This window comes from Phyllopteryx taeniolatus, chromosome 2, assembly GCF_024500385.1.
Source record: "Phyllopteryx taeniolatus isolate TA_2022b chromosome 2, UOR_Ptae_1.2, whole genome shotgun sequence".
In the NCBI taxonomy this organism is placed as follows: Eukaryota; Metazoa; Chordata; class Actinopteri; order Syngnathiformes; family Syngnathidae; genus Phyllopteryx; species Phyllopteryx taeniolatus.
This window is the reverse complement of record NC_084503.1, coordinates 29,511,479-29,536,734: the sequence shown is the minus strand read 5'-3', so window position 1 is coordinate 29,536,734 and position 25,256 is coordinate 29,511,479. Positions and strand designations below refer to the sequence as shown.

Below are 25,256 nucleotides of genomic sequence, written 5' to 3'. Positions count from 1 at the left end.
CATTTCCACTCACATTCACATTTATGGACGATTTAGTCTTCAATGAACCAAACATGCATGTTTCTGGAATGTGGGAGGAAGCCCGAGTTCCTGAAGAAAACCCACGTAAGCACAGGGAGATGCAAACGCCATACAGGGAGGCAGATGCCCGGATTCAAACCACGGACCTCCGAACTGGGAGGCGCATGTGCGCCGAGCCACCTCAAAGATAAAATGAACAATAAAGTTAAACAAGACAAGAAAGAAAATAGAACATTATAGAAATGAAATACTTCACAAATACCCAAAAGAAGAATACAAAATGTACAAAATACAAAATAAGAAAAATAAATAAATAAAGATAAAAATAAGTTACAAAAGACTACAAGACAAACATACTTAAAAATAAGTAAGAAAATAACCTAAAACTATAAATTACTGAAATAATATAAAAATAACCGGAGATAAAGTAAAAATAAATAAACATTGCAAATGATAAAAAACAAAGTGTAAAAACAGTAATTATAAAATGAAATAAAAAAGTAACTGGAAAATAAATATTGAACTAAAGTACTAAGTAATTTGAAAAATACAATTAAAAGTTATTAAAATATAAAATACAAATATTTAATATATATTCATAACACTTTGGATATGTAGTATATAGCATATAAAAAGTAAAATAGAAATAAACTACAAATATTTAGGAAACAACCAGAAATGATCAAAATGATAAAAACAGTACAGTATTAAACACACATTATATATTTATATTTTCTATAATCTCTATAACTCTCTAGCTCTATAACCGAGGAGAAAAAGCTGATTCATCTCACTGTTGCACTAGATCAGTGTTTCAGTGCAATACCAGGACACCGTTTGTTTTTAGCCTGTTATGAACCTTTTATATGCTAAGTGCAATGTATTATGTAAATATGTAACTATATCACAATGTACATTTTGTTGTATATGTGTTTGTTTTTTTCTTGTACTTATTTGTAGTTGCTTTTATTTTGTTTCGTTTTACCCTGCTGCCTGCTGCCAGGTCTGCATTGCAGACGAGAATTTGTTCTCAATTGCCTTACCTGGATAAATAAAGGCTAAATAAAATGAATACAAATTAAAACACACCATTATACAGTACGTATACCGTATGTTAAGTACTTAACATAGAAAGTACAAATAAAGAACACAGGTGAAAAAAAACCTGCTTCTAAAATGGTGTGTCTTTGACCTGCTGTACTAGTTAGTATTGCCAAAATGGCTTCATACAACAATAAAGCTTGTGGTAAGCAAGACTTTTGAATAAAATACTAAAACGAGTGTGTGTGTCAGAAATGGGTGATTCGACCATACTGCACTTCAGCAAATAGACTTGTGTCTTTGACTGCAGAGTGGAAGCATGCATGAAAAAGTTTCACTTCGAAATGCTCCGAAATGACACCCGTGTACATGTCATGAGAGCTCCAGTCTAAATAGAAGCTGGGCAGGTCTTGGGGGCTCACTAGCCGCCCGAGACGCCTCCAGAGCGGACACGTCGTCTGAGCCTCCCCCTGCTGGATGGAGTGATGAACGAGCACCCACTCAAGTAAACAACGCTAATCTTTTTGGGTTTTGTTATTTTTGCAGCAGTTCCATCACCATGGAGCAGCTTGTAACACTTTTTGGGCCGTTGACTTTGTTTACCGACAGGAGCTCCGTGTCCGGTGCGCCGGCTGCGGCTTTCCCGGCCAAAGGAGCGCTGCTCTGAGGCGTCCCCGTCTCCCTCGTCCCGCTGAGCGCATGGTGCCGGGAAAATGACGTCTACGCTCGCTATCGTCGCTTGTGTGCTCACGTTAATACATGGTAAGACCTATGAAGCTCAATATATATATATATATATATATATCTGTGTGTACGGACTGAAATGACTCCATTATTAGTCAATAGATCTATTATAACTTGCACTTCTCACTAATTTACTGTTGTGCTGGCCCCAAGACCTTTGCACAATATGGTACATGCAAATATCAGCACAGTATACTTCAAGTATGTTCTGTTGCAGTGCTTCCCAATCTTTACTGAGCCAAAATTTCAAGACACACCACCAATATCACGATATGTCACTGGCATAGATAGATGATCCATCCATCCATCCATTTTCTGAGCCGCTTCTCCTCACTAGGGTCGCGGGCGTGCTGGAGCCTATCCCAGCTGTCATCGGGCAGGAGGCGGGGTACACCCTGAACTGGTTGCCAGCCAATCGCAGGGCACATAGGAACAAACAACCATTCGCACTCACAGTCATGCCTACGGGCAATTTAGAGTCTCCAATTCATGCATGTTTTTGGGATGTGGGAGGAAACCGGAGTACCCGGAGAAAACCCACGCAGGCACGGGGAGAACATGCAAACTCCACACAGGCGGGACCGGTGATTGAACCCGGGTCCTCAGAACTGTGAGGCTGACGCTCTAACCAGTCGGCCACCGTGCCGCATAGATAGATGAATAAAGATAAATTCTTTGTAGCCTATCCCAGTTGACTCTGGGCGAGAGGCGGGGTACACCCTGAACTGGTCACCAGCCAATCGCAGAATTTTCAGTCCAATTAAGTGAAATTGGATAATTTTGCGCAGCTCACTTGATGATCTCTCATGGCACAATAATGTCGTTGGACTCATTATTCTCAACTCAACTCAACTCAACTCAACTCGAGAGAGCACTTGCTAGAGCGCTTTAAAAAAACAACCACAGCTGAAATAACTTGCTGTACTTAATTGAGATCGAACATAAAACACAATATTGTAATAATAACAACAATAAAAGTAATAATAATAGCAATAATAAATAACTAAATAAAATATTGTCTTCTAATTAAAAAACATTTCATAAAAAAACAAACTCCTGTAGCACCTCCTCTGTGTCTTTGACCAAATTGTCACAGTTCTATGTGGGTCACCTGCTGTTCTGCCAGCGGCCTGTTGGGGCTCTCAAGATGTATGTAATTGTGGAAGTTTCAGAGTTTTATTCCCTCTCGTTTCATAATCCAACAGGTTATATCAAGTTGTTAGTAGAACAGAGAGAGGAACATCAGTGATGTCTCCACAAACCAATATGAGGGCACCGGGGGTGAATTGTAACTTCGATGACAGCGTGCATGATGTCACTCTCGTTGGCTGCAGGCCCCATGAGGGTCAGTGGAAAGAAAGGTTCAAATGTGCTGTCGCATTTAGTCCTCTCGCTCACGTTTTTTTCACTTCATCAGCGGCTTTCGTCCCTCTCCGTATCTCCTGAAGGGATGCCGGCCAGCTCCATGTTTGGTGTCATCCTTAATCAGGTGCACGTAACAGCGAGCCCCGATACGCCACCCCAAACATATCATAGCTAAAACGCTGTTCTAGTGCAAAGGTTTCAGCACGATGCAAATTGAATACTAAGTGGTAAAAAAGGGTGGAAAATACAAAATAAAGGAGAAAGTTAGCAGAGCTAACACAGGCGCAGCTTTGATTTTTCTTTGACGACACAGAACTTAACAATGTGCTTTCAGGAATGGATTGATTACAAACCACATGAACGAAAAGCTCGCATAAGCATACGTACACCATTCCAGTAACAACAATGTGGGGTTACCCATTCTTCACAAAAGGAGACACATTTAGCACCGCCTCGGTCGTTGTCGTGAATGTTAACAGTGTGGCAGCTAGGCTAAGCTAACGGGCTAAATTGAGTCAACATAGTCAGAAATGAAGGCGAAATGTTGCTATTACATTACTGTCCGAATGAATGCTTTGAGTAAAAAATAAAAATATGTTGACTATAAACTGTAAAAAACAAGGAGTATAATACAAGTACAAAAATAAGTTAATCGGTGTTAATGTATCATGTAAAAACAATAAAAGTGCATTTGATGATATGATCATTAGAGTGGATTTTCCTCCAAACTTTTGAAGCCACGCACCTCCTTCAACATGTTGGCGCACACCCTCTCTACCCGGCACACACCCTCTGAAAAAAATCCCAACAACACTCCAGTATAGATGTATCTGAAAAAGTATTACAACATCTCCATTACACTTTTAATCGTGTGCACAGGGCCATCACGCACCACAGTTTGGATCTTGGCATGAGATCAATTACTAATTCTGATTTAGTGAAGATGTGAATGTGACCAACAGCAAGAACAGTCTGCAGCATTGTATACAGAGGTGGGTAGACTAGCCAAATATTATACTCAAGTAAGCGTACTGTTACTTGAAAGTAATATGACTCAAGTAAAAGTAAAAAATAGTCCTCGCAAAAATGACTTGAGTAAGCGTAAGAAGGTATGCAGTGAAAAAAACTACTCAAGTACTGAGTAACTTTTGATTTGTCAGAGCATGAACCTAAAATAAAATACAACTAAAACTGAACTACAACTGAATCAAATGTGAATGTGTGTGTGTATGTGTCTGTAGTGTGCGCGTGTACATGCATACGTGAGCGAGATTAGCACGTACTCCAAAAGATGCATGTTTTACAGTTACTTAGGACCATAAAATAGGGCTAATGTGGGCTAATATGCACAGCCAATTTAACAACAATAACATTTGAAACCTACCGCAACTCAACTTCTTCTTCTCAATTTAGAAGTGGGCTGGAATATCCATGTTTGGGCAGACAGTGCCAGGCACATAATACAAGGCATGAAAGCTGTTGTTTTTGTCGTCTGAAATGTAAACACAGTCACGCGCCATTGCGTTCTATGTGAACGACGACCTTCCCAACATGGCCGCCACGTAAGCACGTCGTTTAGCCGGGCTGGCGTATTTCGTTTTTATACATATGCCCGTGAAGCCCAATAGAAGATGTGTGCAGTCATGTGACCGTCTTGTATTGTTTGATTGGTGAACTGGAGTTAAACGTCACTAGGGGTTACGTTGGATTGGAGCAAACAGCGTCCATTGTGTAAGTCGTAGTCTAAACAGATCGTACACAGAAAAAAAAAGATGAATAAGCAATAATTGATAAATAAAAGTAGTGAGCAGCATGTAGATCATTGTAATAGAGTAAAAGTACAGTTTCTTCTTGACATAAATACTGGAGTAAAAGTAAAATGTACGCTGCATTAAAACAACTGTGACAAGTACAATTCATCCAAAATGCTACTTCAGTCAATGTAACCGAGTAAGTGTAGTGCGTTCCTACCAACCTCTTATTGTATATGATGACTATATGTACAGTACTGTATATTAAAAAAAGTGTAGTCACACAGTGTGTCACACACAACTCATCACATTTTCTCCCCAATGAGCTTATTTGCACAACCTTATCAAATGTACACGGGTGCACCCCAATATTGTATTAACCATGCCTGACCACGCTTTCAATCAACACTTTTACAAATAAAAAAAAATACACTAATAATGCACACAATGGCTCAAATTGCAAGTTCAGGCGGGTTTGCCTGTTGCCTTGTTTGATTGTGACCCCCCGAGAGCTTTGAAAACATGCCATCTGCTAACCAAAGCAGCAGGGGTGCCCATGGGGGGCGCAAGGTCATGTCGGGCATCCCAGCCAGAACACAGAAGGATCAGATGCGCTAGCGTGCATGGAGCCATTAGACAGACGGTGGTGTTTGGCTCGCTAATGACTTACAGTGTGACTCCACAACAACAAGAAAACCATTCCAAAGTTTGGAAGTGGAACAACACCATGATCATTGGGGCGTCAAGCCATATTTTCTATCTGAAAGGTCACATTTGATGACTTTCTCAAGTTCTGCACAGTAGCAATTCTACTCCAATTAGAGAGTTTGTCAGTGAGCTAGCTAATGGGAAATGGGCTTAATTTGTGAGAAAACTGTGATGAAAACACTTATTCAAATATTTGCTATTTACGATTGCTACCCTTGGGTGAAACTTTAATTTTGACTATCATAGCTATGCAGATGACACACAGTTATATCTAGCAGTGTCTCCAGATGACTACACTTCAATTCAGGTGTTGTGTCACTGTCTAGAACCGATAAATAACTAACTGGATGAGCCAAAAATTTCTTCAATTAAACCTAACAAAACTGAGATATTTGTTTTTGGCAATAAAGAAAAGAATTGCTGTTAGTAAATACCTGGAGTCACTCCTTTTAAAAAAAATCAAAGACCAAGTCCGAAACCTTGGTGTGCCAATAGATTCCGACCTGACTTTCAACAGTCATATCAAATCAATTCCTGAAACTGCCTTCTACCATCTGAAGAATATATCCAGAGTGAAGGCTTGCATGTGCCATGCAGACCAGGGGCCTCATGTACAAAGACTTGCGTGGATTTCCAACTGAAACATGGCGTACGCTCAAATACAGAAAATGTCACACGCACAAAAATATCCAACTGTATGAATCTGTGTGTACGCATGAATCCAAGCACATTTTCTTCGTACATCCCAATCAACGTGGAAATGAGTGCACGTTGGAGTAGACGACTCCTCCCTGTCCACGCCCATATTTAAATATGCAAATCATATTTAAATGAACCCTGCACCTGAGATGCCGATCTCTGCATGATCAGAAAAAAAGGAAAATGAGCAAGGAAATGAAGAAAAATATTTTTTCTGAATGTGAAGTTGCTCAATGAAGTGGAGGCACGCAAGAAAATCCTCTTTGGCACGCTGTCCTCCGGCGTTAACAACACGAAAGAGGAGCGAATGGGACAGCGTGTGTGCGGCTGTCGATGCTGTGGAGACAGAATAGCGCGCACATGCTGAACTAAAAAAGAAGATTAAGGTGGCTGTGAAGCGGAGGACAGCTGCCCACTGCCAAAGTGTGGCCCAAAAAAGGCGGAAGAACCGGCGCAGAGGGCCTCACCCTGTTCGAGAAGAGAATCGCTGCGATCGTGGGTGACGCTGCTCTCTCAGGGGTGATGGGAGGACGTGGCTGACTATGATCACCTGTTGGATCTATCTCACCCAACACCTATAAAAATAGACACAAAAGGAATGAAGACGCTGGTTTCTTTTGCTCATGAGGAGGGCCTATGGGAGATTGTTCAGATTACAGCCTCTCATCACGCTCTAAACAATCTCTCCCGTCGCTCTTGCATTTATTTGAAATAGGGAGGTTTTACAAGACATAACATACTAAGCTACAAGACACAACACACTAAGGGGAGGGTTTCAAGGTGAAGACATGAGACCAACACCGGCCACGTCCCCGGCCATGTCCTTGGTCAAGGCGCCCTTCTATCGGATGATTCCTGCTGAGTCATCTTCTTGAAGTCGAGACATCTTCCTTTCTCAAAATCGTCCATAATACTAATGCAAGCTAAGCAAATAAATGATAACTTCTACAATATATTTAACATCACCCCACAAGGTTAATACCATGTATTTTTTAGAACTCATAACAAATGTGTTCATACAGTAACCTACACTCAGCCCTGTGAGATAAAGGTTCATGCGTAAATGTTGTATGTGTGGTATTTGTAATAACTCTTTTGAATTCAAATAGAAGCACATCAGCATATCAAAGAGGATATCAAAAACTTTGACTCCTTTTTGATTACTCAATTTATTATTTTAAAACACAGGAGAGGACACGCACACTGACAAAAAATCATGGTTTTTTTTTAGGAGAAGAGGGGTAAATTATGTCAATTTAAACACATTTTAATCATGTGCAACCGATGGACATGTTCAAATGAAGTAAATTCAAAGGACTTTTTTTTTCAGTGCATGTGCTGGAGTCATGAAGCGATTGTGAGGGCATAGGCGGCATAAATGATCGCCTCGATCAATTAATAGGTGTCCTCACAAATATCAGTGGTTCATTAAATACACTGGTTAACAAATGAATTCTGAGTCCTTGCCTCAATTGCATTGTTGAAATCAAATGTTGCCGGGCATGAATTGTTCATCAGTGTTAATTGTCCATGTGTCTCTGATGTGCAGATTTATGAGAACAGTTTCCCAGCATCACCTCTAAGTGTCGCCAAAGCACCAAAAGCTGCAGAAACGTGCGTACGCCAGCCGTCCGTGCAGTTGGCGTGAGGCACCACACATTTCCACGGTCATGTCACTCTTGATACATCTGAACTTTGCCGTGAAAAAGAACGGACGCCACGTTTTTGTGCGTACGCACCTTTTGTACATGAGGCCCCTGGAGACACTGCTAGATATAACTGTGTGTCATCTGCATAGCTATGGTAGTCAAAATTAAAGTTCTGAAGTATTTGACCCAAGGGTAGCAGTAGTAAATAGTGTTTTTATCACAGTTTTCTCACAAATTAAGCCCATTTCGCATTAGCTATCTCACTGCCAAACTCTCTAATTGGAGTAGAATTTATACTGTGGCTAACTTGAGAAAGTCCTCAACTGTGACCTTTCAGATATAAAATATGGCTTGACGCCCCAATGATCATGGTGTGTTCCGCTTCCAAACTTTGTAATGGTTTTGTTATTTATCTATTTTAGACAGTGACACAACACCTCAATTGAACTGTTGTCATCTGGAGACACTGCAAGATATAACTGTGTGTCATCTGGATCGCTATGATAGTCAACATTCAAGTTCTGAAGAATTTGACCCAAGGGTAGCACATACAGGCTGAACAGGAAGGGTCCAAGAACTGACCCTTGAGGGACCCCATAGGTCATTGCCATTCAGGAAGAAAAATAATTGCTATTACCACGTTAGTCTTGTCGCATCTCAACTTTCTTGTAATACAGAATTATAATTTTACTGTGATTGGCTGTTAACCATTTCAGGGGTTTGTCCTTCAACTCCCCTGCAACTCTTAATGAAGAAGAGCGCGATAGAAAGTGGATAAATGGTTAACATGACTTTATTCCTGTAACTTTGTCACTTTTTTTCTCAAATTTTACTTTACCATTTCAGTGGGGTTTCTTTATAATTGTACACATCTGAGGTGCTATTTTTTTACTACCTGTATGTACAGTGTTTTTAAAGCAAACTGTTTATCCAGGCTGTGGTGGTGCTGACTCCGAGGAGCGCCTTATTAACTGGTTGCTAGGGGAACATCGCTACAATCCGCTCATCCGCCCTGCAGTCAGTCAGTCCGAGAGGGTCACCGTGAAGCTTCAAGTGTCTCTGGCACAGCTAATAAGCGTAGTACGTATTGGTTAAAATAGTCTAAACACATGGAAACTATTTACACCTTTATTGTTATTTCTTCTGTTATCATTTCAAGAATGAAAGGGAACAGTTCATGACCACCAATGTCTGGCTGACTCAGGTAAATAAAATGAACAACCTTTACCTTAATGCACAGGTGTCAAACTGGTGGCCCGGGGACCACATCTGGCCCGCCACATAATTTTATGTGGCCTGCAAAAGCAAATCATGTGTCAAATTCATGTTTTTTGCGAAAATATAAAAATTGCAAATTGTCTTCACTTGTAATAATGTTTTTGTTACCAATCCCCCTTTTAAAAGAAGTTTAGTAAGAGTTGAAATGTTTTTGACAAGTTTTTAGAGGCTTCTGATTTCAAAACTAGTTATCCATCAATTTGTTGTGGATATATGAGATGGTAATTCTTTTTTATGGGTTCATAACGGGCCTCAGAGGGAAGTCCTAACTACGATGTGGCCCGTGACAAAAATGAGTTTGACACCCCTGCCTTAATGCGTGCCTATTCCTACCCTTTCAAGAGTAGCCTACTGCTTCTACATACTATTGTTATTCACCGATAATAAGGTGTCTCAATTGGAAGATCAGACTTACTCTCCTTATCCCTTGCAGCACTGGGTGGATTACAGGTTATCGTGGGACCCTGCCAAGTACGAAGGCATCGACAAGCTGCGTATCCCCTCCAGACACGTCTGGCTGCCTGATATCGTCCTCTATAACAAGTTAGTAGCACTTGAAGGAGAATTTGTTTTCACAACTTAAAGCAATTTCTGGGTGTCTCAATAACAGAATACCTAAAGGATAAAAAATACAGTAAACTTTACAATTTTTTTTTAATCCTTGCTGAAATTAGGTCCTGTCTCACACAAACAAACGGATCTGTGTCTGTGGAACATGCAAAGACTTCCACTCTGAGACCCATGTTCAAATAAGGTCCACTAGAGCAGAGTCTGTGGTGCACTGGTTACAGAGTAGACGTGTGGCTGGATTGCAAGGCAGTTAAGACTTAATGCGGTTTCACTGAATCATAAAGAGCGGTTCATTTTGAACCAACCATAAATTCAGTAAATAGGGTCCTTGGGGCTACAAGACAAAACAGTGATGTTAAGTTTTGGGTGGCAATACAGTTAGCACTGTTTCCTCACAGAAACAAAAAGTTTGTGGCCTTTCCGTAGCGTGAGAATGATCCCCAAAAACTATTCTTTACCCTTTCAGGTGACTTGGCTCAGGTAATAGAGTAGTGTTTCTTCAAACCAAAAGTTGTGGATGTTGAAGTATTCGTTAGCAAGATACTAAACACCCAATTGTTCCTGATCCCCATGAGGCCCCATGACCCCAAAACACGTAAGATTAATTTTCAGCCTTACCTAAGTCCTGACATCACATCTGAATTTGATCATTTCTTTGTCTTCCCATAGTGCCGATGGGACCTACGAGGTAACGGTCTTCACCAACGTTATTGTGCTCTCCAATGGCAGCATTAACTGGCTTCCCCCTGCCATCTATAAGAGTGCCTGCAAGATTGAGGTCAAGCATTTCCCCTTCGACCAGCAAAACTGCACACTCAAGTTCCGCTCATGGACCTACGACCACACGAGATTGACCTGATCTTGAAAACGGAGGGGGCCAGCATTGACGACTTCACGCCCAGTGGTGAGTGGGACATCCTGGCGCTACCTGGCCGGCGGACGGTCAACCCCCTGGATCCCACCTACGTGGACCTCACATATGACTTTATCATCAAGAGGAAGCCCCTTTTCTACACCATCAACCTGATCATTCCATGTGTGCTGATTACCTCACTCGCCATTTTGGTTTTCTACCTGCCCTCAGACTGTGGCGAAAAGATGACCCTATGCATTTCCGTCTTGTTGGCCCTCACCGTTTTCCTGCTCCTGATCTCTAAGATCGTCCCCCCGACCTCCCTGGAGGTGCCGCTGATCGGCAAGTACCTGATGTTCACCATGGTGCTGGTGACCTTCTCCATCATCACCAGCGTGTGCGTGCTTAACGTTCATCACCGCTCCCCCAGCACACACAACATGCCACACTGGGTCAAGATCATCTTTCTGGTCAAACTGCCGGCCTTGCTGTTCATAAGACGCCCTCACAATAACTCTGCACGTCAGAGGATACGACAACAGCGTTGCCTCCGATCAGGGAGGACAATTCTGGGCTTGGGTTACCCCATCACATCCAAAACTAGTTTCCCCAGAATGTCTTTCTCCACAGAAGGACATAAAAGTACAATCCCTACTCCGGGCTTTAGCCACCCCAACAGGACGGGCGATTGGCGATCCACAGACTGCCTTCCCAGTGATTTTGCCTGCACGCAGGACCGCCATCTTAGAAGCAATTCAGATTTATCTGCCGATGTCCAGGAGGCGATGAACGGGGTGCGCTTTGTCGCAGACCACATGATAGCGGATGATGACGATCAAAGTGTAAGTATAAGGCTTTCAGTGATTGCATCCTGAAATGTCCGACCTGAGCCGTTCCAAAGTTCAGCAGTGTTTTGTTGGAGTGCCAGTCACAGTGGTACACTGTGGAGAGCATAGCACATCTCAGCATAGATCATTGCAGTGTAGTACATTGTAACATAGCGTAGTTAAATATGATTCAAAGATGTGCTTACATGACAGGAAGCACAAGTCTGATCAGGGTCTGAAGATTTGAATCATAGCGTGGCATTACTGTAGCATGGCGTGGCACAACGAAGCATAGTGTGGTGTGTGTGTGTATGTATATCCATCCATCCATTTTCTGAGCCGCTTTTCCTCACTAGGGTTGCGGGTGTGCTGGAGCCTATCCCAGCTATCATCGGGCAGGAGGCGGGGTACACCCTGAACTGGTTGCCAGCCAATCGCAGGGCACATACAAACAAACAACCATTCGCACTCACATTCACACCTACGGGCAATTTAGAGTCTCCAATTAATGCATGTTTTTCCGGAGTTCCCGGAAAAAACCCACGCAGGCACGGGGAGAACATGCAAACTCCACACAGGCGGGGCTGGGAATTGAACCCAGGTCCTAAGAACTGTGAGGCTGACGCTCTAACCAGTCGTCCACGTGCCGCCTATATATATGTGTGTGTGTGTGTGTGTCTATATATATATATATACATACATGGTGTGTGTGTATATATATATATATATATATATATATATATACACACACGGACCGTAACGTACCGTGGTGTAATGAAGCATGGTGTTTTTATATATATATATATATATATATATATATATATATATATATACACACACACCATGTATGTATATATATATATATATATATATATATATATATGCACACCATGTATGTATATATACACCATGTATACGTAATAATATAAATATATTATAAATATATTATATAAATAATATAATTTATATATAATATAAAGATTTTCTCAATTGAGCTGTTAGCAGCTGATCAACAACTTTCACCACTGCCAAAACTGATCTAAACCTATCTATACGAAGAGGTGTTAGTAGGGGAGTTTTTCAGTGCTAGTTGTTTGTTCTACAGAAGAATTTGCGGCTGGATTGGTTGGTGGTCCAGTACCCTTGCCCCTCCCTTTGGAACTGGTCGGGGCTCTTCGGTTGGGCTGGGGGTACCGCCCTGGGTCCTGGGGAGTGGGTAGCCTCTCCCTGGCTGGGTCCCCCACAGGATGGGCTCACTGGCGGGTGGAGGGGGCCGGGCCCACCCTTCCTCAACGTGCCGGCTCAGCAAGTCAGTTGACTAACATGCATTTGATATGGTGTCCGTTCATTAATAATTAATGACATGCTTACTCTAACTTTCTCACTGTCCCAGCTATATGGGCGGGTGTTGTCCAGAGTGTGTGTCCGTTTTTTTTTTTTTTTCCCCATGTTGCATTGCTTGAAGGCGGCATGCTCCTCCTTGTGTACATTTTTCAGGTGCCTGATCAAATTTGTTGTGTTGAAGGATTTAGATGACGTTCCCCACGACGTACTGTATTTTCACGACCATAGGGCGCACCGTATTAAAAGGCGCAGTCTCAGTTACGGGGTCTATTTCTGTATTTATCACATACATAAGGCGCACCGCATTATTGGGCGCAGGCATGGTAAAACATACTCTAGCTTAAAACATACGGTAGCATGCATGAACGCTAAAAGAGGTGTTAGTAGGGGAGTTTTTCAGTGCTAGTTGTTTGTTCTACAGAAGAATTTGCGGCTGGATTGTGAATTGGCATGGGTGCATTGTTTATCCTTCTAAATTACACGACAGTTAAAACCCCAGAGTTATCAGAAAATGCGCTGTTGCTAACTGGATGAACTGTACAATTTGAAGGAAGAACAGCAATGAAATTAACATTTTGGTTGATGCGGGGGATTAGTGTTCCATATCCTTTCGATCTTTTCCAATCCCAATCAACTGGGACCAAAACCATGTCTGCTGGTACTCTACATTCCCTGACCCCCCTTGACATAGGACCACCACTAACCTTAAGAAGTGTCTGTGACCTGCCAAATTGAAGGCAGACGCCTGGTGATTCACTGCTGACGAATCAATACGACAGGGGGAGGGAAGCTGTGAGGAAAAAGCGCTTCCAAAATCAACCAAGGACAGGATGGAAAATGGGGTGGAAGGGTCAATGGTGGGGCAGCTTTATGGAGATCATAAAACTGTGACGATCCGGTCTGTATGATATACTGTTTCCTCCTATCACACCACCAGTTTGAGATCCAATTCACAATTTAGTCGTTAAACGTTCACCCCAGTTTTACTGCATCATACACCCGTCAGAGAGGGGAGGGCAGTGTTGGGCTTGGGAGGACACTCGACCTGGTGTTCCAGCACTCCGGCCTGCTCTCTGGCCCACCATGCCTTTCCACCGCAAATTTTTAATGGACCACATACATTCGCACATCCTTTGGGGAGCTAGTTGGCCTGGGTGGGGGTGACGGTAGCGGGTCGTTATTGCCTGTGACGATCGCGCCTCATCCCAATTTTAATGTACAACACCCCACCACTCACGATCATTGTACTGGGATAATGTCAGGGGACCTGGTAACCATAGTAATAGGGTGGATGGTGGATATTCACATTTCTCTTGGCTTAACTCCTGGGGCTTGCCCCCCCAGTCAGTCCCCGCCTTCCTTTCCCCTCGCCTGGTGCCCTCGCCTCTCATTGCTCATGGCAGGCGGTTGACATGACCTTGCTTTTGGTGGACTGTGACTTTTTTTCTGGTGGCACCTGGCTCCTACGTTAGGCCCTGTTGGTGGTTGATGCCCCCATGCTCTCCGGGAGGGTCAAGGGTGGTGGCAGCGGTGGGGCGTAATGGGCGTTGGGGTTGGTGGTCCAGTACCCTTGCCCCTCCCTTTGGAACTGGTCGGGGCTCTTCGGTTGGGCTGGGGGTACCGCCCTGGGTCCTGGGGAGTGGGTAGCCTCTCCCTGGCTGGGTCCCCCACAGGATGGGCTCACTGGCGGGTGGAGGGGGCCGGGCCCACCCTTCCTCAACGTGCCGGCTCAGCAAGTCAGTTGACTAACATGCATTTGATATGGTGTCCGTTCATTAATAATTAATGACATGCTTACTCTAACTTTCTCACTGTCCCAGCTATATGGGCGGGTGTTGTCCAGAGTGTGTGTCCGTTTTTTTTTTTTTTTCCCCATGTTGCATTGCTTGAAGGCGGCATGCTCCTCCTTGTGTACATTTTTCAGGTGCCTGATCAAATTTGTTGTGTTGAAGGATTTAGATGACGTTCCCCACGACGTACTGTATTTTCACGACCATAGGGCGCACCGTATTAAAAGGCGCAGTCTCAGTTACGGGGTCTATTTCTGTATTTATCACATACATAAGGCGCACCGCATTATTGGGCGCAGGCATGGTAAAACATACTCTAGCTTAAAACATACGGTAGCATGCATGAACGCTAAAAGAGGTGTTAGTAGGGGAGTTTTTCAGTGCTAGTTGTTTGTTCTACAGAAGAATTTGCGGCTGGATTGTGAATTGGCATGGGTGCATTGTTTATCCTTCTAAATTACACGACAGTTAAAACCCCAGAGTTATCAGAAAATGCGCTGTTGCTAACTGGATGAACTGTACAATTTGAAGGAAGAACAGCAATGAAATTAACATTTTGGTTGATGCGGGGGATTAGTGTTCCATATCCTTTCGATCTTTTCCAATCCCAATCAACTGGGACCAAAACCATGTCTGCTGGTACTCTACATTCCCTGACCCCCCTTGACATAGGACCACCACTAACCTTAAGAAGTGTCTGTGACCTGCCAAATTGAAGGCAGACGCCTGGTGATTCACTGCTGACGAATCAATACGACAGGGGGAGGGAAGCTGTGAGGAAAAAGCGCTTCCAAAATCAACCAAGGACAGGATGGAAAATGGGGTGGAAGGGTCAATGGTGGGGCAGCTTTATGGAGAACATAAAACTGTGACGATCCGGTCTGTATGATATACTGTTTCCTCCTATCACACCACCAGTTTGAGATCCAATTCACAATTTAGTCGTTAAACGTTCACCCCAGTTTTACTGCATCATACACCCGTCAGAGAGGGGAGGGCAGTGTTGGGCTTGGGAGGACACTCGACCTGGTGTTCCAGCACTCCGGCCTGCTCTCTGGCCCACCATGCCTTTCCACCGCAAATTTTTAATGGACCACATACATTCGCACATCCTTTGGGGAGCTAGTTGGCCTGGGTGGGGGTGACGGTAGCGGGTCGTTATTGCCTGTGACGATCGCGCCTCATCCCAATTTTAATGTACAACACCCCACCACTCACGATCATTGTACTGGGATAATGTCAGGGGACCTGGTAACCATAGTAATAGGGTGGGTGGTGGATATTCACATTTCTCTTGGCTTAACTCCTGGGGCTTGCCCCCCCAGTCAGTCCCCGCCTTCCTTTCCCCTCGCCTGGTGCCCTCGCCTCTCATTGCTCATGGCAGGCGGTTGACATGACCTTGCTTTTGGTGGACTGTGACTTTTTTTCTGGTGGCACCTGGCTCCTACGTTAGGCCCTGTTGGTGGTTGATGCCCCCATGCTCTCCGGGAGGGTCAAGGGTGGTGGCAGCGGTGGGGCGTAATGGGCGTTGGGGTTGGTGGTCCAGTACCCTTGCCCCTCCCTTTGGAACTGGTCGGGGCTCTTCGGTTGGGCTGGGGGTACCGCCCTGGGTCCTGGGGAGTGGGTAGCCTCTCCCTGGCTGGGTCCCCCACAGGATGGGCTCACTGGCGGGTGGAGGGGGCCGGGCCCACCCTTCCTCAACGTGCCGGCTCAGCAAGTCAGTTGACTAACATGCATTTGATATGGTGTCCGTTCATTAATAATTAATGACATGCTTACTCTAACTTTCTCACTGTCCCAGCTATATGGGCGGGTGTTGTCCAGAGTGTGTGTCCGTTTTTTTTTTTTTTTCCCCCATGTTGCATTGCTTGAACGCGGCATGCTCCTCCCTGTGTACATTCTTCAGGTGCCCGATCAAATTTGTTGTGTTGAAGGATTTAGATGACGTTCCCCACGACGTACTGTATTTTCACGACCATAGGGCGCACCTTATTAAAAGGCGCAGTCTCAGTTACGGGGTCTATTTCTGTATTTAACACATACATAAGGCGCACCGCATTATTGGGCGCAGGCATGGTAAAACATACTCTAGCTTAAAACATACGGTAGCATGCATGAACGCTAAAACAATGTTTTTAAAAAGGCAGCAGGAGCAAAACTGAGTTCGGTTGTACTTTATTGAAATATTTTACAATGTACTCACGTTATTTTTTCTTATCAATCCTCATCCACAAATCCATCAAAGTCCTCATCTTCTGTATCCGAAATGAACAGCTGGGCAAGTTCTTAATCAAACACGGCAGGTTCGAGAAAGTCTCGTTGCCGTGCGAAAGCTCAAACATTAGTGCAAGCAGACACGTTAGCCAAAGCATCCACAATCCATTCACAAATTGTGGCGTAACTCGCCCGGCGCTGCCTCCTAGTCTTATTTGCTGTGTTCGCCATCTGTCATCCATGGCTACCACGCCGCTCACTTCACTTTGAACGCCCTGTTTACACGGATGTCCAGCGGTTCGTCAAGCCTCCCGGAATGATGGCATGCTCCGAGTTATTGATCTCAGTCGAATGGTGACTGTAGAGACGCTTCTCCCGGCTGTTCGTTGCTCATTAATCCATTGCTCGAGTTGGTCTTCCAACTCGGGCCACCTCGCCTTGTTTCCGCGTTTTGTTTTTCTTTTTTTTCCGCGGAAACTCAGCTTCGTCTTCTTAGATTGCCGAAGTTCGTTTTCCTGCTTCCTCCACTTGCGAACCATGGATTGCGTTGATCTTGAATTCTCTTGCGGCTGCTCGACTCTCATGTTCCTCCGCATAACTGATGGCTTGCAGTTTATACTGTGCTTCGTAAGCGTGTCTCTTCGTAGGTGACATTTTCGGGGGTCCTTAGCCAAACCGATGTTGTTTCGCACAATGCACACCCCGGAAATGATCCCAGTCAGTCAAGCGGTTTAAAAAATAAATAAATAAATAAACACCCCGGCGCTATATACCTACTGGGGGCGTAGCTTTAGCGTCTTACTTCACGCAACCTTCCCCTGTCCTCAGCCACGTCCGCTTTTCCTCTGTGTAAGCAGCGTGTCGGCAGGAAATGCTAAAAAAATAAAACAAAAATTCAAGCGGCCCGCTCATCACAACAACATTTATAGATGTTGGAACTCGGTGCACACATAAGGCGCGCCGCATTATAAGGCGCCCTGTCCATTTTGGAGAAAATTTAAGACTTTTAAGTGCGTCTTATGGTCGTGAAAATACGGCACTTCAGTTGTGCACAGACTGTAAATAACTTACGTGTTGTTTGTCAGAGACAACGTAAAATAGTCTCACACCAACGTGTTTTTTCACTGACAAGATTGATGAAACTTTATTGGCCGTCAGATAGTTACAGTACTACGCCACAAGACACGTGACAAGGCTAAAAATAAACTAGCTTTTGGATTCATATGCGACGGTGATGAAGACGGTAAATGTCTTTTGCGGAACCGATTGATGACGTCATTGATCGGATCGCCGAATTATGACATGAAAGCCTATCGGCCGATCAGCATAAAATGCTAATTATCGGCCGATACCGATCAAGCCGATCAGATCGGTGTAAAGTCTAGTTCTTACAGGTGTTGAGATACTATAAAAGCATCCCACTGCACCACTCATCAGTAGCACAGCTTTGCTCATTTTCACCATCCTTTCCTGCCCTGCCCTTTTCTATCCTTTCTCATCTTGTCCTATTGGTTAGTTGTTGCATGTCCCCGCCTGTCCACAAAGAAGAACACGATTTGACTTTTGTAACGTTACTTGTGGTCAAATATCTACACTGTCTAACTATGCTGTGGTCCGCACCCCTATTCCCCTTGTCCATTCTGTCCCTCTGTCTGTCCCATAAAACCATTTTCTGTCTGGCTGCATTTTCAATAAACATCAGAATAATTAAAAAATAAGCAAGGGAGTATTTCAAACTCCCCTGTTGCACAGCAAAACTTTTCCAGCACAAAAGGCTTACAGAGCCACAATTCTGCATGGCCATGCACCTGAACAGGACGGCTTTAAAAAAAAAAAAAAAAAAATACACATTCACCTCGTTTGTGTTTGCAGGTGATTGAAGACTGGAAGTATGTGGCCATGGTGGTGGATCGCATGTTCCTGTGGATCTTTGTCATTGTGTGCATGGTGGGCACCCTGGGCCTGTTCCTCCAGCCCCTCTTCCAAAGTCAGGTGGTTCACCAACACCAGCAGCCCACCTCCGAGAAGCCTCACATTTGATCAGAGTTTTTTTAGCATCTTTGTTGGGGGAAAAGGCATTGCAAATTTTCATAAAAACAGGGGTTGATGTTTAACTCGTGTGTGATTTGCTTTTTTGTCTGCTTTTTTTTTTTTTTTGCGACACCCCCAAAAAAGGACCAGCCTTAACAAGGGGTGTTATGAGAAGAATACAGTATGCAATGTATCGCCGCATACTAGATTCACCTATTTGCTGATTTTTTTTCCCCCTTATTTTTGTTTTTCTTTCTTGAGGGGAAGCAATCCCAACAACGCTTAATGGATTAGCCCCGCTTATTCAAGCATTTTTGGGGGGTAAAAAAAAGTTATCCACGGATTTTTGCCATTCGTGGTCCGGCCTGATCACGATTCCCCGCGAATAGTGATGGTCCACTGAGCAGTACATCAGAAGGTATGTGAAGTAAGTAGTTTGTTATCAAACTTATGATTTGTTATCAAACTTATCAAAGGGAGTGTTTTTTCATTTTTTTCTTGTTTTTACATAAAACTGCGGTGAACTTCTTTTTACACTTGTATGACCACTAAGCATGTTAAAAAATGAAGAACGTCAAAGCCCCAGTTTGTATTTGTAGAATTTCTTATGAGAGAAATTGTTTTGAAATCTGAAGAATTATAAGTGTAGCATGTATTTTCCAATCCAACTCTGTAGGAGTTAGCATGAAACCAGAATGTGACAGTAGCTACCTCTATTCCACTCCCCCCCAAAAAGAAGAAAATGCTACATTCATTAGCATTATTTGCTCTAGGACCAGTCTGTTTGCATACCAACACTCACCTCTGCCTCACGATGCTACAAAACGAAGCGGAATTTTCTGGGCGGGAGCTAACTGGTTTAGCCTTAAATGAATCCCTTGCAAAGCGTCCTTCATAGCCTGATGGCCATTCAGTTTGGTTAAAACACTTTAAAAAAGTTATTTAATACTACTTTTCTCATACAAATGATGCTTTTCTTGAATAGTAACTTGTAAAAACATGTCAAGATCCTTGGACAAAGAAAGTGTGAATCTGAGTACGAATGGTTGTCAGTCACTATGCTAAGTCAAAGCTTACAGTCATTGTGACACTCAACAGGCTAACAAGTAGACAGAATGAATGGCTATATTAAAATGTGAGTTCATGTACAATCAGAATCAGAATCATCTTTATTTCCCAAGTATGTCCAAAAAACACACAAGGAATTTTTCTCCGGTAGTTGGAGCCGCTCTAATACGGCAACAGACAGTCAATTGACAGAGAACACTTTTGAGATATGAAGACATTGAGAAAAACAGTCACTGAGCAATAAAGGGGTGCTAGTTATCTGGTACATTTTTTTTTTTTTTTTTTGACAATTTTGCAAAAAGATGCAGTGTCCTCTAGCACTTAGAGCAGTTCGAATGACTAATATTGCAATAGTCTGGTGCAATGACCATTGTGCAAAGGACGCCGAGAGTAGTGCGATAATTTGGGACAATGTTGATTGTGCAAATGTTGCAGATACTCCTCAATCAGTGTGCAAATGGAGCAGATGCTACTCTGGCATGAGTAGCCAGTATTGGTCAACAACAGATATGCAAATAGTGCTGCGTGGCGAGACTACTACACTGAGTGCACGAATAATGTATAATTGGCCCCACAGAAATGTGACAACAAACTCAAGTCAAAAAATTGCCAGCATGTTGTAATGAATTGCAGGTTAGGTATTTAAGAAGTTGATTGCAAGAGGGAAGAAGCTGTTGGAATGTCTGCTAGTTCTAGTTTGCATTGATCGGTAGCGCCTACCTCAGGGAAGGAGCTGGAAGAGCTGGTGACCAGGATTTGGAGGGTCCGAGAGGATTTTACACGCTCTTGTCTTAGTTCTGGCAGCGTGCAAGTCCTCAAGGATTGGTAGGGGGATACCGACAATCCTTTCAGCAGTTTTGAATGTCCGTTGCAGTCAGAGTTTGTCCTTTTTTGTAGCAGCACCAAACCAGACTGTGATGGAAGAACACAGGACTAATTCGATGACCGCTGTGTAGAACTGCCTCAGCAGCTCCTGTGGCAGACCGTGCTTTCTCAGAAGCCGCAGGAAGTACATCCTCTGCTGGGCCTTTTTGAGGACGGCGTTGATGTTGCTCGCCCACTTCAGGTCCTGAGAGACTGTAATTCCCAGGAACTTGAAGGTCTCAACGGTTGACACAAGGCAGCTGGACAACGTGAAGGTGCAGCTGTGGCGAAGGATGCCTCCTGAAGTCCACAATCATCTCTACAGTCTTGAGCGCGTTCAGCTCCAGGTTGTGTCGGCCGCACCACAGCTCCAGCAGCTCCACTTCCTGTCGATATGCAGACTCGTCACCGTCCTTGATGAGGCCGATGACAGTGGTGTCATCTGCAAACTTCAGGAGTTTGACAGTCGGGTGCGCTGAGGTGCAGTCGTTTGTGGCGAGAGAGAAGAGCAGCGGAGAGAGGACACAACCTTGGGGCGCCCCAGTGCTGATGCTGCGTGTGGATGAGGTGGCCTCCCCCAGCCTCACCTGCTGTGTCCTGCCCGTCAGAAAGCTGTAAATTCACTGGCAGATGGCAGGTGAGACGCTGAGCTGGAGGAGCTTGGATGAAAGGAGTTCAGGGATGATGGTGTTGAACGCTGAGCTGAAGTCCACGAACAGGATCCTCGCGTAGGTCCCTGTACTGTCGAGGTGTTCTAGGATGAAGTGCAGTCCCATGTTAACTGCATCATCCGTAGACCAGTTCGCTCAGGTAGGCAAACTGCAGGGGGTCTAGCAGGGGACCTGTGACGTTCTTAAGGTGGTCCAGCACGAGACGTTCAAATGACTTCATGACCACAGATGTCAAGGTGACAGGCCTGTAGTCATTTAGACCCGAGATTGTAGGTTTCTTGGGGAGTAGAATGATAGTGGAGCGTTCGAAACAGGATGGTACTTCGCACAGTTCCAGAGATCTATAGAATATCTGTGTGAAGACTGGAGCGAGCTGGTCCGTGCAGACTTTGAGGCAGGATGGGGACACATGGTCTGGGCCTGCCGCTTTGTTAATCTTTTGTTGTTTGAAGATGCGTCTCACATCCTGTTCGCGGATGGTTAACGCAGAAGTCGGTGGAGTGATTGTGGTCGGTGGTGCGGCTGGGTGGGTGTGGGGTGTGAAAGTGTCCTTTTCAAATCTGCAGTAGAATGTATTCAAGTCGTTGGCTAGTGTGCTATTGTTCTCAGCTTGGGGGGATCGTCGCTTGTAATTTGTCAGCGAATGGAATGCTTGCCAGACTGATTTAGTTAGCGCTAAACTGTTTTTCCAACTTTGCTGCATAGTTCCTCTTTGCAATGTTAATTTCTTTAGTCAGCTGGTTTCTAGCACGATTATACAGGGCCCTTTCCCCCCTCTGATATGCGTCCTCCTTAGCTTGGCGAAGCTGCTTAAGTTTGGCAGTGAACCACGGCTTGTTGTTGTTGAATATGTGAAATGGCTTTGTTGGTACACAAACCTCTTCATAGAAACTGATATTGGATGTGACAGTGTCCATCCAGGCTGCCAGCCGAATTTTCAAAGACACTCCAGCCTGTGCAGTCTAAACAGCTTTGAAGTTCCATCTTTGCTTCATTGGTCCACTTTTTCACTGTTTTCCCTGTAGGCTTCGCGCATTTAAGTTCTTGCCTGTACGTCGGTATTAAAAAATCCTGTCCCTACGAGTTGGATAAGAAATTGTAAATAAAGTCTTAAAATGCTGTATTGTTTTGCATTTTCAGTTAGGGTATTTCTTCAAATTGCGGCCTCTAAAAGAGGCCGTGGCTCAGTCATACATTTGAACCCTGGCTAACCAGAAGAGTAACACCGACTGATTATTTTGTAAGCAAAGCCTCATCATTTTGTTTGGTGTGAACAAATACTATTTCATATTTAATTTTTAATGTTTTTAATATGATTATAAAATATCGTGATTGAATTTAAATATGTGTATATATATATATATATATATAAAGGCCTCTCTTAATAAAAGCCTTACCCTACCTATTGAATTATCTGTGGTATGTCTATCATATCAGTCTCATTCATCACAAATAAATGTCTACCCCCAAATATAAGCCTCCTTTTTTCCTTTCACGACACTGCCTGATACCAAATAAACTTTTAAACATTCCCTCAGCATTAACGTTAAATTTGTTATGACAGTTTACGTGTAAATAAGTGCTTCCTCTTGAAAAAAAGGGTCCCCTTTGTCAAAACTTTATTTAAACACCGTTGTCGAAAATCGTCCCGAGCAATAACCTAACATTAATTGATAAAATCAATTTATCGCCCTAACCCTAATCAGAAGTGATCTTTTAACACATTGCTACACTACAGTCTAGTATTTAAAATAGAGCAGACACACATTCACTGCTCTTTAAATGGTGCTGAGTGTGCTCATTAAGAGATTCTGTAGACTGTTGCCCATTTTGCCAAAGCCTCATCACAAGAGCGCGATCAGACTCCAGGTTTTTTTTGTTTTTTAATTTTTTTAAATGAACTTTAATTCCACATAAAAAAATTTTGCAGATCACTTTGCTGTCCTGCCTGACAGGTTGTGTCGTTAAAATCAGGGTACATGTCAGCAAGCCCTGGAGTCATTAACTACTAGGATGAGATACATTTGATGATACGCTTTATTAGACTGTGACGGATAGGATAGGTTGGACACAATGAACCACCATTTAGATGAGGCCTTAACAAAGACAAACGCACATAACCTCACAAAACATTTATATGGTGGAGCAATATTTTCTCAAGGGTCCGGCATCAGCAGCAGAGATTCCATATGGCAGTTCCCCATTTTATCTCAGTGGACGCCTCTAAATTTTTCTAACTGACTGCTCGTTCGTCTGGCTGAAGGATAACATGGAAAATCATTCTGGCAGGAGGAAAAGTGGAGCGTTTATTCGGGGAAACAAGATGGTGAAAACCACAATAACGGACATATTTTTAAATGAATCCTCACAACACTCTAATAGGGTCAATTGAAACTTAGCATTGCTTCCATTGTCTTTATCTTATGAGCTGCTAAGTTTTATTGCCTATCATGTTGAAAGGTTGACATTCTTTTCAAACAATGTGGTCTTAAATCAAATTATTATTATTTTTTTAGAAAACAAATCTGCACTCTCAAAACTATGCATCCATCCATTTTCTGAGCCGCTTCTCCTCACAAGGGTCCCGGGCGTGCTGGAGCCTATCCCAGCTATCATCGGGCAGGAGGCGGGGTACACCCTGAACTGGTTGCCAGCCAATCACAGGGCACATACAAACAAACAACCATTCGCACTCACAGTCATGCCTACCGCCAATTTAGAGTCTCCAATTAATGCATGTTTTTGGGATGTGGGAGGAAACCGGAGTGCCCGGAGAAAACCCACACAGGCACGAGGAGAACATGCAAACTACACACAGGCAGGGCCGGGGATTGAACCCCGGTCCTCAGAACTGTGAGGCTGACGCTCTAACCAGTCGACCACTGTGCCGCTCTCAAAACTATAAATACTCCAAATTAATGCATATCCCCAAAGAGAGGCCTTTTCCCCCTATGAGCATTTTTTTTTTTAAGGGTGTGGTTTTCATTTTTTTCTTGTGACCCACTGGTTAGCACGTCTGCTTCACAGTTCTGAGGACCCGGGTTCAAATCCGGCCTCACCTGTGTGGAGTTTGGTATGTTCTCTCCGTGCCTGTGTGGGTTTTCTCCGGGTACTCCGCTTTCCTCCCACATCCCCAAAACCTGCATGTTAGGTTAATTGAAAACTCTAAATTGCCCATAGGTGTGAATGTGAGTGCGAATGGTTGTTTGTTGTTATGTGCCCTGCGACTGACTGGCGACCAGTTCAGGGTGTACCCCGCCTCTCGCCCAAAGTCAGCTGGGATAGGCTCCAGCATGCCCGCCACCCTAATGAGGATAAGTGGTACAAAAAAATGTATGGATGGATGGAGTTGTGCACGATACTCCTACACTCCTATATAGCCACAAGTAATCTCCTCCACTCTAATAAATGCCATGCCTCGAATAAGTACTTTTTTAAGTACTTGTAATTTATTTCTGAACTATAACTCTTACAAGAAATTAACATGAGTAGAAAGTGTATTGCATGGAGTTTTATTTAAAATTCGATATGGGCGCCAGCATTTGCCACCAGTTTCTCAAGCCGCCTGTGAACCGTATTAACTGATTTCACAAGGAAGTCTTGTGGGATGGAAGACATAACTTCTCGTATTCGCCCTTCAAGTTCTTCCAAAGGCGTTGGTTTGGTAGATAGACTTGGTCCTTTAATCATGGAACATACACAAAATAAATAGAGAAAAATATTACAACATAATATATATATAATTTATAATTGAATAAATTTAAGTAT

At 43.6% G+C, this 25,256-nt stretch overlaps 1 protein-coding gene across 1 annotated transcript; it reads left to right on the top strand.

Annotated features, from left to right (window-relative positions):
• Nucleotides 1–1,088: 1,088 nt before the first annotated feature.
• chrnb4 (cholinergic receptor, nicotinic, beta 4 (neuronal)) lies at nt 1,089–19,849 on the top strand. The gene is given in 7 exon segments (XM_061765662.1): nt 1,089–1,567; nt 1,672–1,824; nt 8,913–9,182; nt 9,690–9,799; nt 10,496–10,668; nt 10,671–11,521; nt 18,727–19,849. Coding segments are annotated over 5 exon segments (1,329 nt in total). The 5' UTR covers nt 1,089–1,567; nt 1,672–1,824; nt 8,913–9,155; the 3' UTR covers nt 18,895–19,849.
• Nucleotides 19,850–25,256: the final 5,407 nt, after the last annotated feature.